Source organism: Phoxinus phoxinus (genome assembly GCF_949152265.1).
Source record: "Phoxinus phoxinus genome assembly, chromosome: 3".
NCBI classification, from domain to species: Eukaryota; Metazoa; Chordata; class Actinopteri; order Cypriniformes; family Leuciscidae; genus Phoxinus; species Phoxinus phoxinus.
In genome coordinates this window covers 14,258,899-14,271,483 of record NC_136878.1, presented here as the reverse complement: position 1 = coordinate 14,271,483, position 12,585 = coordinate 14,258,899, and the positions used below count along the sequence as shown (strand labels likewise).

The 12,585-nt window shown below is 36.3% G+C and overlaps 2 protein-coding genes across 12 annotated transcripts; both read right to left on the bottom strand.

The window, feature by feature from the left end:
- Positions 1-1,819: 1,819 nt before the first annotated feature.
- gps2 (G protein pathway suppressor 2) lies at positions 1,820-7,517 on the bottom strand. Of its 11 annotated transcripts, none has more exons than XM_079606324.1 (13): positions 7,311-7,449; positions 6,900-6,970; positions 6,428-6,545; positions 6,148-6,257; positions 5,860-5,984; positions 5,377-5,456; positions 5,158-5,234; positions 4,814-4,988; positions 4,226-4,309; positions 3,527-3,603; positions 3,338-3,433; positions 3,112-3,195; positions 1,820-2,535 (listed from the first exon to the last, which is right to left on the bottom strand). In XM_079606324.1, exons 2-13 carry the CDS (start codon positions 6,900-6,902, stop codon positions 2,443-2,445), a joined length of 1,122 nt encoding a protein of 373 aa, XP_079462450.1. In that variant the 5' UTR covers positions 6,903-6,970; positions 7,311-7,449; the 3' UTR covers positions 1,820-2,442. The 11 variants fall into 11 exon arrangements, with proteins under 11 accessions (XP_079462450.1, XP_079462454.1, XP_079462452.1 ...); XM_079606328.1 differs by having other exon boundaries at positions 5,872-5,984; XM_079606326.1 differs by having other exon boundaries at positions 6,900-6,947; positions 7,311-7,446.
- Positions 7,518-9,104: 1,587 nt separating this feature from the next.
- On the bottom strand, positions 9,105-12,559 carry gabarapa (GABA(A) receptor-associated protein a). Its single transcript, XM_079606333.1, has 4 exons — positions 12,427-12,559; positions 11,683-11,761; positions 11,465-11,583; positions 9,105-9,720 (listed from the first exon to the last, which is right to left on the bottom strand). Exons 1-4 carry the CDS (start codon positions 12,514-12,516, stop codon positions 9,640-9,642), a joined length of 369 nt encoding a protein of 122 aa, XP_079462459.1. The 5' UTR covers positions 12,517-12,559; the 3' UTR covers positions 9,105-9,639.
- Positions 12,560-12,585: the final 26 nt, after the last annotated feature.

The following is a 12,585-nucleotide window of genomic DNA, read 5'->3' as shown; positions in this document are numbered from 1 at the left end:
ACTTTGTAACAGGTAATTGTCTTAATGTAAAATTGAATTAAGTGAAATTTCAAATAATCGTATTTTTACCATGCTTATGCACCCCATGCACGTATTACTATATAAATTAATACACAATATATTCAGTTCTAAAACAAAACATTATATATACACACACACATTATTTCAAAGTGTCCAATTGCATTTTGTGTCCAAGTGCATTATTTCCTTTTAACATAATTTGATAAATTCATGACATAAATCACTTTAATCTATAAAAACTAGTTTAAATTCATTTTTAATACATGTTTTGTTATCTGAAACCCCCAAAATGTCAGGTTGTGCAACTGTCCGCACAAATAAACCATTTAAAATAAATAACATAGCCGTTAAAGCATTGAGAACAGTTTAATAAGCTATCTTGACATTTTTGCCTATTCGGTTGTCTTACAGTTTTATTGATCACTAGATAGCCATGGCTTGGAGTGAAATTAGTTAAATGTTTTAATAAAGTAGCTTTGATGTAGGTATGTGATGTGTACTTTTGTCATTTTATTGTAGCTTAGCTTGCTACATTTGCTCTCTCTCTCTCTCTCTCTCTCTCTCTCTCTCTCTCTCTCTGTGTGTGTTGGACAGTGCTTGGCTTGTGTCCAGTGTTGAAGTTATTTGTTTGATCTCCCAGTGTTGAAATTAAGTTAATTAAGTTAAGTTGCCTCATTAAATTGTGATTAAATATCTTATTAATTTAAGTTTTATCCTAGTGTGCACCAAACCCATCTACCGTGTTTGCTGCCAAAAAGCTTTTTTTGTTTTGTTTGATCTGACCACAGAAGAACCCTGTGCCGTGTGAAGTTCCAGTCGTGTCTGACAACAGAATTTGCTGGAGTTTGTTTTTGGATGAGCGAGGAGGATTTTTCTTGAAACCCTCCCAAACAACATGTGGTGATGTAGGGGTTGTTCGATTTTTATTTTATTTTTTTCTTAATAGGCTTTCTGACCCCAAGACTCAACTAATCTCTGCAATTCTCCATCTGTGATCCTTGAAGACTCTTTGGCCACTCAAACTTTCATCCTGACCGTCCATTAAGGCAATGTAGACACACGTCTTCTTCCTGGCAGATCCGTAACATCTTTAGTTGATTGGAACTTCTTAATTATTGACCTGATGGTCAAAATGGGGATTTTCAATTCTTTAGCTAATTTCTTACAGCCACTTTCTATTTTGTGATGCACAACAATCTTTTGATGCACATCAGAACTATATTATTTGGTTTTACTCATTGCGATGGATGATTAAAGAAATTTGGCCTTTGTGTTTCCTCATATCATAGACAATATAGCCTCATAATCACCCTGGTGTGCTAAAAAAGGTCAATATTAATGGGAATATACTTCAGAGATATTTTACTTTCTAGGGATACCAATAATTGTGGCCAACGTGTTTTGGAGAAAAACATTTATTTCATAATGTGATTTCCCCCCACTTTTAATCATTTTACTTCAATGAAAGGTTAGATTTTTGGCAATTATTTTAAAGAAAGATCAAAAGGATACACAATGCTGATACATTTTTTACAGCCAGCCAGTAATCTCAGCAAAAATGTGGGTAGGACTGACTAAAAAAAAAACTGACATGCTTTAAAGATGACGAAGTAATATGTGGTCAATAACTGTGGATTTCCCCTGTAGAGAAACATCCTACGAAAAACAACAGATCAAAGTTTAATCTAAAAACGAAAAACTAAATTGTTCTGAGTCAGTGCTGTCTAAACTTAATCCAACGACTTTTCAAAGAATAAATCAAACTCCAAATAAAAAGATGACAAAGTTAAAAGATTTATTTTTCTACACCTCTTTATTACTATTTTAACAATAATAATAATAAAAAAGATTAATACAATTCATATTTTTAAGTGCAATTTTGTGAAATTCAGTTGGTTGGCTAAAAACATTACATGACAATTTAAAATCATATGAAAATATTATTTCCCTATTCTTTGAATTAGGGAAGAAGTGCATTCATCAGTGTTAATGCAAATTATAGATGGCCCTGAGTGGGAGGTCTGTAACAGGACGTGGAATTATAATCTTCTAATCGGTTTCTACATTTAGTTAGTTTTTAAAACCAGATTTAACTCTAGTTGTGTCATTTAATGGTGGTATTGTAATGTTACTAATGTTGGCACAGCTGTTGTCAATGTCTTCATCTGTAACAGAAACATTCAGACACATCCCACTGTAATATTGAAATAAATGACATACCCTGTTGCAAAGTGAGGTATAACAGCTGAAGAATAGAGAAAATGACTTGCATGTGACAGTAATACAGTCATGTGTTCTACTACGTGATAACACCATGATGCCAAGCGTTGTGTACCGAATTCCAAAAGGCTCCAAAGTGTAAGTGGTGATTGGTCAATCTGTTCTTCTACCTCGAACACTGTTTTAGACTGAAATGAATAGCTATTTGCCATGGTGGTAAAACCTCTGCCCTGATTGGCTGTGAGAGAGGTAGGTGTGGCGAGGGGTTGGTTGAGAAGAGCTTTGAAATGTAGCCTGTACAACAGAATGAGAAAAAAATAATGTCACTTTCCTTATGCAGATCTTAATCAGGTACTAAATTATTAAAACCTATTGAATCTTGAAAGCCACTTGAATAAAATAAAATATAATATACACACACTACTGTTCAAAAGTGTGGGGATGGTAATATTTGTAATGTTTTGAAAGTAGTCTTTTACGCTCACAAAGGCTGCATTTACTAGATTAAAATACAGTTTTGTGAATATTGTGAAATACCATTACAATTTAAAATAACTGCTTTCTATTTAAATATATGTCATCTATTCCTGTGATGACAAAGATGAATATTCAGCATCATTACTCCAGTCTTCAGTGTCACATGATTCTTCAGTAATCATTCATTTTGAAAACAGTTGTGCTGCCTCATATTTTTTGAGTGGAAACCATGATATATCTTTTCGGGATTCTATGATGAATCAGAAATCTTTTGTAACAAGTCTTCATTTTTTAATGCATCCTTGCTAAATAAAAAACCCCTCCAAACTTTTGAACATTAGTGTACATACATGCTATTAATAAAACAGTATACTTAGTTTGGACAGAACTCACTGCATGTGCTTGTTGTGAGGGCGTTCCATGCGTGAATGCACCTGGGGAAGCTGCCCTTGGTGGATGTGCATATGATAATCCAGACTGTCCAAAGAAACGAGCAAGACATTTATGCCCAAAGAACAACAAGAGCAATAAAATTAAACTATTTAAGGATGAATATCTGCGATAATGGAACAGGTTGCAATGCTGTTAACAGATTTCATTAATTTGTTTTGGCTCTGACCTTTCCCGGAGGGATCGGGACAGCAATAGAGGGAGTGGGCAGCAAACCTGTAGCACTGACATGTAGAGCCTGTGGATGCATAGGTCTCAATGAACTCTGAAAAACATAAATATGAGTCATTTATTTCACAGACACTCAGCTGACCCTCCTCTAGTTTAGTGAGTGTACTTCCTGACCAACCCAACTTACAGAGTCTGTGAAGCCGGACTGCTGGTTGGCATGTTCCAGCTGTTTTTGCAGGGGAATCCCAGCACTGGGGATGTAACCTGGAGAGAAGGATGGAATACAGAAAGAGTGTGACAGTGTCTGCCAAGAAGAAGATGAAGGAAATTTTAACATTTTGTGTGTCAAAGGCCCTGTTCCAAAACTCACTGAGCTGCCTTTAGGGGTCAGAAATTAATACTCCTATTCAGCAAGGATGCATTACATTGATCAAAAGACACAGAAAAAAGACATTTATAATGTTACAAAAGCTTTCTTTTTCAAATAAAGGCATTTAAAAAAAAACCTTTATATTCATCCTGAAGCAGGAATATCATATCAAAAATATGAATGTTTCATATTTATTTAATGCACTATTAATGTTTCTTAAGCATATTAGAATAATTTCGGAAGGATCATCACTAAAGATGTTATAGTTTGTAGTTATAGTTGTTACTACATGTTCTAGTTTTTAACCCCCCATTACAACCAACCAAACCCCAAACTTTTAAATGATAGTGTAGGTACAGCAGTATCTTCTTTCCGAGTAACTGATTTGAAACACTTTTTATGCGCAGCAACATTGATGATTAAAAATTGCCATACAAATAATATTAATATATTAATATTAAATAATACTATTTCATTATAAAAGTATGCTATAGGGAAATGAAGTCATTCACACACCTGGCTGAGAGGTGAAGTGACTGTGGACAGCGTAGCCCTGCTGCTGATGGGGCAGGTACTGCATGGCCTGGAAAGCTGATGCACCTGAAAACAGAAAAAGATAACATCAAAACAACACATCACAAATTTACACAAGAAAAAGAACCTTTGAATTAATGAATGAAGCACTTTTATAAAGCGAATGTTTAGATACTACTGTGCAGTCAAAGTGCTTAATAATGGGATCAGGTTCTCTCTGCTCAACCACACCCAGTGTGCAGCATTCACCAGGGGTGCGTTTCCCAAAAGCACTGTTAGCCAAATATGGTCGCAAGTTCCATTCAGCTCTGTTGGTAATGACGGAACTTGAGATCATAGTTGCTTTTGGGAAACACACCCCTGGTTGAGGCGACTGTTGCCACAGTGCAACAGTGCACTCGCCACACACCAGCCGTAAGTGATAGAGACAATTACACCCCTACTCTTTACAAGAAGTCATGGTTTTTTATGACCACAGAGAGTCAGGATGAGTCTGAGTCTTACAAGCAAATAATCACACATACCCGTATCTCCAAACATAAGCACTGAGGGAACATTAAAACAAGGTACCTCTAAGTTGTGAACCACTGGCATAGTTGGCTGGCACTGGCTGACTGGAGGCAAAAGGTGATGTATGCTGTTGCTGGGTGACTCCATACGGACTGTGACTCGGCTGGGCTCCGGAGTACTGGCCATGCTCTGCCCCACCGGCACTAAATCCCGGCGGAGACTGGAAATGACGCGACTGTGGCAGTGGCAAGCAGCCAATAACATTTTCAATTAACACAAGCACAGACACCAAAACATACAAAACAAATATGAGTAGAAACTTAACCATGTGTCCCTCTCCATTAACAAATGTTGCTTTGTTTTAAACACATATAGATAGATTTACATTAAACTGTCACACTCACAGGAATGACTGGAGACTGGAAGAGCTGTTTACTGCGTTCCCCAAGAAGAGCACCTGGGCGACCATGACTCACCTGACCTGCTCATAGAAAACAAGGGGTGGAGCAAAATAAAGTAATTATTGTAGGGCTATTCTAACAAAACAAAAAAAGCAACAAGTCTAAATGACCACCACAACTTTATACTTTAACAAATGCCTAAAAATGTCAAATAGTGGTCACCTTGCATGCTAAGAAGGTGCTGTCCAGGGTGGATGGCCATGTTTGGCTGGTATGTTGCTGAAGTCAGAGTTGTCATGTCACTGTAAACATAAAATAATTTTAGTTGTAAACTGAATAACAGACGCGTGACGTGTCATTTGACAGCTTTGGATAATAATGTTTTTAATCCAAATAATCCAAATAATGTTTGGATAATAATGCCTTTTTGTGGGGAATTTTCAGTGAGCCATTATTCCAGTCTTTAGTGTCACGTGATCCTTCAGAATTGTTTTTAATATGCTGATTTGGAGCTAAAAAATTTTCTTATTAATGCTAAATATTTTTGAGGAAACCTTAAGATACTTTTTCCAAGATTCTTTGCTAAATTTCAAAAGAACAGCATTTATTTGATATAGAAAATTACTGACACGTTTGATCAGTTTAATGCAACCTTGCTAAATAAAAGTCTTATTTTCTTTCTTAAAAAAAAAAAAAAAAACTTACTCTTTCCCGTACCTCTGTTCTTTCCGTCGTCTTTTCTCCTCCTCATGTAGGACTTTCTTCAGCTGTAGGAAAAGTTGGTGCTTCTCCTCTTGAAGACCCTGTAACTTAACTCCCATCTTCATAATCTGAAGACAGAGAGAGAGAGAGAGAGAGAGAGAGAGAGAGAGAGAGAGAGAGAGAGAAAGAGGGAGAGAGAGAGTAAAAAAAGATTGTTCAGGAGTCCTGTGCAATAACACCTGCATCTTTCAGTAAATAATCCAAGTTTTAAAATGTGGCAATCAGACTTACCTGCTCTTTAGTCTCCTCTAAGGACATCCTCTCCTCCATCTCTTTCTTCCTCTTTCTCTCTTCCTCTTCTTTTAGTTTCTGCTCCATCATTTTGTCAACCTCTTCCTCCTCTGAGATACACAATTGACAACTGATCACAAAGTTTTAAAAAAAAATAAAAAAAGACTTAAAAAGTAGCTACATGCACATCACCAACAACAACCCTAAAATTCACACATGAACATGGGAATTATTTATTTATTTGTAGTAAAAATAATATGCAGGAGATTGCAGGGCTTACCTTGCCTCTTCCGCTCTCTCTCTCTCATAATGTGCTTGTGTAAGGCACGTGCCATGGCATTAGACAGTTTGGGCCTCTCCAGAAGAGCCGGCATGATGGTAGGGATTGGTGGTGCCAGCTGGAGTAGAGATGTCAGGTAAAAAAAAAGTGTTACACATAGATCATGAAACATAAATACCAGCATCTACATTTTCTGTCACTAATGAGTCCACTAAGATTAAATTTCATTTATTAGTGGCCTTTCCACAGCAAGAATAGTGAAGAGTGAGAAACAATTAAAGAAATGAAAGTCTGAATATTTTTTACCTTGTTAAAATAACATGTTAGAAACATAACAGAACCAATAACATTCTTATTATTTCTGTGCAGCACAATTAAAAAATTCAGAGGTTCAGGATGACACATCACAAACAAACTAAGGCAGCAGTCAAAAAGTTGACACGCCTTGCTTACGTTGTATAAACCAACTTACCATATCAATTCTAAAAAGCAAAGACTACGAGTTAGAGCAAAATATAAACTAGAAGAAAGAGATGTTGTAATCTGAGAAGCAATAGAAGGCAGTAAATGAGCAAACTCTCTGCACCGGGTTAAGTTAGCTCTATATTGACTTGACAAGCTAGCTGGCTATGCTTGCAGTGACCTGAATGTTTTGACGGGCTATTCAGTTAATCTGTCCAAGAAAATCACCTTTCATAAGCATGATTTTATAGACGAAAGTGATTTAAATGTTTTCCTTTTTCCAGTAAGTTGCATTAACAACACCTGACCATTAGGCTAGCAGGCTAACGGCGCAAGTGACAGCTTAGGCAGCTAGCTTGCAAAATCAGCGAACTAAATAAAACTCTTGCAGTGAAATTCGTGGAATCTTCATGTAACGCACTTTTGTCCGTTTCTGAGATTAAAAGTATGCTGAGCTTGTCTGAAGGCTTTCCTTTAAGAAAAATAAACAAGTGAATCCGTAATTAACCAAAATAAAAATGACAGGAAACCCAGTTTGGCGCACTTCCGCTGTGGGTGTGTCTTCATGATGACGACGGCCAGTATGAACTCTGAACACCCATGTGTGAACACTTGAAGAGGCTTTCCTGAGCCAACTGATACTCCAATAGGTAAAATATGTTTTTCAGGGTAAAATATGTTTACTACAACAAAAATATTGTCTAACTAATAACGTAAAAGAAGTGTCATTCAAAATAATAAATAAATTCGACCCTGTTAAATATTTTATATGATTAAATATAAATGTAGCCTATTATTGACACAAGATGCTTATCTTGCCAAGTTCACACAGAAACTGTTTATCATTTATTTTTGGTCATGTTTCTATACTGAACAACTATGGAAAAATATTAACATATTTATTGAAGATAATATCCAGCAAGATATATCAGTAACCTTTAAAGACATTTTTTTTGGATACTTTGATTCTGACCCCACTAAAAACAAAGCCTGCTTTGTTACTAATTTAATCTATTTTATTGGAAAATTGTATATCCATAAATGTAAATTCACCAACAACAAACCAATTTTTATTGTTTTTTTTTAAAGAATTGAAAATGTACCTTAACACTATTTCATCCTCAGTAATTAAGAAAGCAATTAAAACAATTTCAAATTGTAATGACTTTAATTTGTGAACACTAAACGATGCATAAAATAATACCTTACCCTCATGATCTTTTTTTAAAATTGTATTATTGTTTTTTCTATCATCTATTTCTCATTTATTTTTCTCTTTGTTTGAGTTAGTTACGCATTACTAACTTCTTCCTTTATTCTGTATGTTCAGATGACATTGAACATATTGTTATATTTTGTACAGACATTTTTGTAATTTGTTACAAATTGTATACCACGATTGTCATCTCTGATCTGTTTGCAAGCATAATAAAATAAAATAAATGAAGAGGCTTCTCCCTGCGGAGCCACGGTTGGAGCGTGAAATCCATCTCCTCCTCTCTAGACATCCAGCTTTGCGCGTAATGTGTAGAGCTAGAAGGTCCAACCCTACCTTTAACTCTATCCCCGTACTCCACCCATTAGATCCACAGAGGAGGAGCTGGACTAGGTCAGAGGTCAAGCTCAACCTAAACCCATGATGACGTACATAGAGGGGGAACTGGGCGTCATTCGCCTCTGCATTAAACAGTGAGCGTGACACCACTTGGAAATGAAACGAACAGCATGTTTTCATTATGCCCAGCTTTCAACTATGTTTTAAAATTGTTTTATTCGTGGGTTATTTTCACTTACGACATGTATTAAGGAATATCATTTAATTAATCTGCTACCGTATGTTAGCTAAATCTGCAAAATCATGGGCACTATTGAGCAGGATCACAATGCACTTGACTTTTTTTATATTAATTAATATCCTAATGTATTGTAATACGTACATACCTATAAAGAAACATGCACAACAGATATTCTCAGATTTGTGAGAAAAGTCAAGGTCCATTAAAGACTCACACAGGCAGATTTTTACATCAGGTTTATAATGGTGGCAAGCTTCAGATGGGGCTTTTAGGAGAAAAGGAACAAAAAACACCAATCCATAATAAAAATAAGCCCCCCCCCCCCCTCCCTCCCTCCCACAAAAAAAAAATCAATCAAGTCATAACCTTTATAATGATAATAATACAACTGAGAAATAAACAAGCAGTCTCCTACAATATGACTCCTACAAAATATATTTTTTAATCTTTTAACCAATTAGTTCAAATAAACAGCAATCGAAACCCATTTAAAAATAATAATTGGCAATGATACACAAACACACTCACACTCATACACATTACATGGTATGATAGTCCAGTATTATCAGTGATTTTGGTCTGTGCAAATATGGTAGCTAAAACAAAATCAAACCAAACATTAAAGACTATAGAATAGCAAAGTGACTTCAGGATGCATGTTGGTGCCAAAGGAAAGTGAGAAAAGTTGAAAGGAGAAGTGTAGAACATTGAAAAAGCTTTTACGGATATGAGTACCACTAATTTACTGAAACAGACCAGGACAAAGTATCAGGCCTAAAAGCAAGACTGAGGGTGGAACTCTTAGGTAGGAAGGAACAATATGCAGGCAGCATAGAGTACAAACAAGACTTCATAAAGGAGGATATGAAAGTGCATTCAACATGCACACTTTGAGTGAACTAACGTATTGATCATTTTATTTTAAAGAGGGGTATTGTGGGGCAAGTAAATTCATTACACATCTCTCAAAACGTCCCCATAGACACTTTCATCACTGTAGGCAATGTAAAGGAAAAAGTCTTCTTCATGGTGCTCCTAAAATACAGAAAAAGAGAGAGTTTAGAAATGCTTTTTTTCTTATTGAGCAAAAACGTCACTTTCTCAATTCTACTGCAAACAAACTGGTGCAAAAGATGGAGCAAGCAAAATAAATTATGTTAAGAATTAATCACAAGAGAATGCAGGGCACCAGACTGCGACCATTTTTCCTGCCGGTGCGACCAAATATTTATTTAGGTAGCGCTGGTGCGACCACAACGTTGCAGAGCAGCGAATGCAAACAAAATGAAAGCGGAATGAAAACGCTCTACTCATTTATGCTTCACGGACCGTTTATTAGTTCAGACAAATCCTAAACAGCACAGCGCCCCGAACTTACCAGTCGTGGGCATAGATATACATAATAAAGGCTAGATGTATTACGGCGGAGTCTCTAACGTCATCACCCGGTGGCCATCTTGTCACAGGCAAGCTTTCTGGCGGGCTCTGTGGTACCTGATGTAAGGTTAGTGATCTGCACGAACACAAATACTCTTATCTCGCTGAAATCTTAACGGATTTACAAACGGTTTAGTTTCTTACAAACGTTGTTAACGTGGCTATAATTCTGGATGCTTGAACATGTTGAAATATATAATATTATAATTATTCATATGTATGCAGTGTCATAACTACATCTCTGACTATTATAACAAACCAACCCGTTTGAAAATCTGTAGAAAATTGAGAAAATAGAAAATGCACCATTAAAACACAATGTTACAAATGAGCGAGCTGACTGTAACAAGATGGCCGCCAGGTGCGGACATCGACCTCCATTGGCCAGCAACACGGACGAGACATCTAGCCTTTATTATGTATATCTATGGTCGCGGGCCGATCTCGATCACGCGACACTGTTACTAGGAAATCCAGACTCTGGAGATCCAGTAAAGAAATCCATTGAATTCGCCTTAGAATAAATAACATCAACGCTACGAGATACAGTGAGAAACATTCAGATTCTGCGCAGAGTTCTCTGTTATAACCCATAGATATCAGATCAAACAGCACTGACGTGGAAACCAGGAGAAACACTTATAGAAGGCTTTCAGTCCACAAATCAGCATGGATTTAGGCTAATGTAGTAACTCTAACCATAACCATGGTATTGTGACAGAGATAGTCAAACGCTTACAAGTACTACACATCTTTTTCCAGCACTTCAAAAATATCATATATAAATGTTATTTTTAATGTGATGAACAACACATTTTTTGTTTATCCTTCAAAGATTGCCCTAAAACAAAAAATTAAGATGTAGGTAAAGGTATTTAAAAATTTAAATAAATTAAATTACCATTGTAAACAGTAGGATGCTTATTGGCTATTTTCACTCGTTTAGCTTTCTAATGAATAGGCTATTAATACATATGAATGATAATAATTCAAAATGTTATTTTCATCTACGCCCTAAATTAAGCTCTGTGCTTTATTGTCAGCCCCAGTGCTACCAGATATTGTTTGTAAAACTCAGTGGTGCTGCTGCCCTCAAATGTTAGTCTGGAGCCTGTGAACTTAAAATAAAACTTCACATTGTAATATCTGTACGTTAAGTCTATTTATTATTAAAGAATTTGTCAGTATTAGTTATTTTGGGGGAAATTTGAATAATTGCATTGCAAGCTGATTTAAGGTGTGCCCCTAAATTTTCAGCTTGTGCTCCTAAAATTTTCAGTCAGGGGCCGCAGCGCTCCTAGTAAAAAAAAGTTAGTCTGGAGCCCTGGAATGAAAGATGTACCTGGTAGAGCAGCCCCATTGTGGCTGATGTGGGAGGAATGACGTTGTTGACAAAGAAGAAGAGGGCATCTTCGGCCCTCAAGTGGATCCTTTTCCGAATTAGGAAGTAGAACTGCCCCACTTCAAAAACAAGAAAATGTGTCATTACATACATATCCTACATATTTTAATACCATTCAATATTGAGCAAATTAATCCGTAGTTTACAAGACAATTAACCTGTGAGGTCAGAAGGGACAAGATATTTCTTCTTGTCCAGATCTCCTATTCTGGCTTTGGGAGCTTTCTCGACGATCACCTGTGGAAAACAAATCAGTGATGGTGATAAAAAATGACCACTCTGTCATGTGAGAACAACTGCATCTTTCGATAGTATAATATCAAGCAAGGGTATTCCCCAGTTTAGAGGCTCATTCTAACAAATTTCCCTACTGATATTTTACTGAGGACACACAATGTGAGGCCAGTGTGAGGCCACATGGTAATGCGTCAGAAAACTTCATATTCTAGGCATTTTGTCCTGGACTCTGTCAAAACAACAAGGTTCTTTTGAATGATTCAATATCATGTGCGGCATACAATACAGTTTACCGGCTCTCTATTTATCATGTTTAATACCTTGATGTTTATCAAATGTCACAAATATTTAAACCTATATCATATAATCTCATTAAAATATATTAATTGTTCTATTACTCGTACTTTAAACGATGCCACAATTTCCAATTAAGACAAGCTAAGTTACCTGACGCTAACGCTAGTCCTTTCATATTTGAAGGACAGCTTAAAAAACATCGATGACAATTCATTAATTAATCGTATATATACACTATTTCTTGTTTTTAACTATTTCCCCACGGTTACTCCATACAAATTAGCGTTGTCACTATGTTATTCATCGATAGATTTACGTTATCTGTACAAACAGGGCCCTGACAAAAACAACTTATTTGTCTGACTCACAGGCACTCTGTCCGGGTACTTCTTTCTGATTTTCTCCCCCTCGGACCGTCGCTTCTCAAAGGGATGTTCTTCTTTGTACATGAACTTCATTGTCAAAGGCTGGGAGATGTTAAAAATCTCCAAGAAAATCTGCCGTCGACGGTGTTTACAAACTAGCTT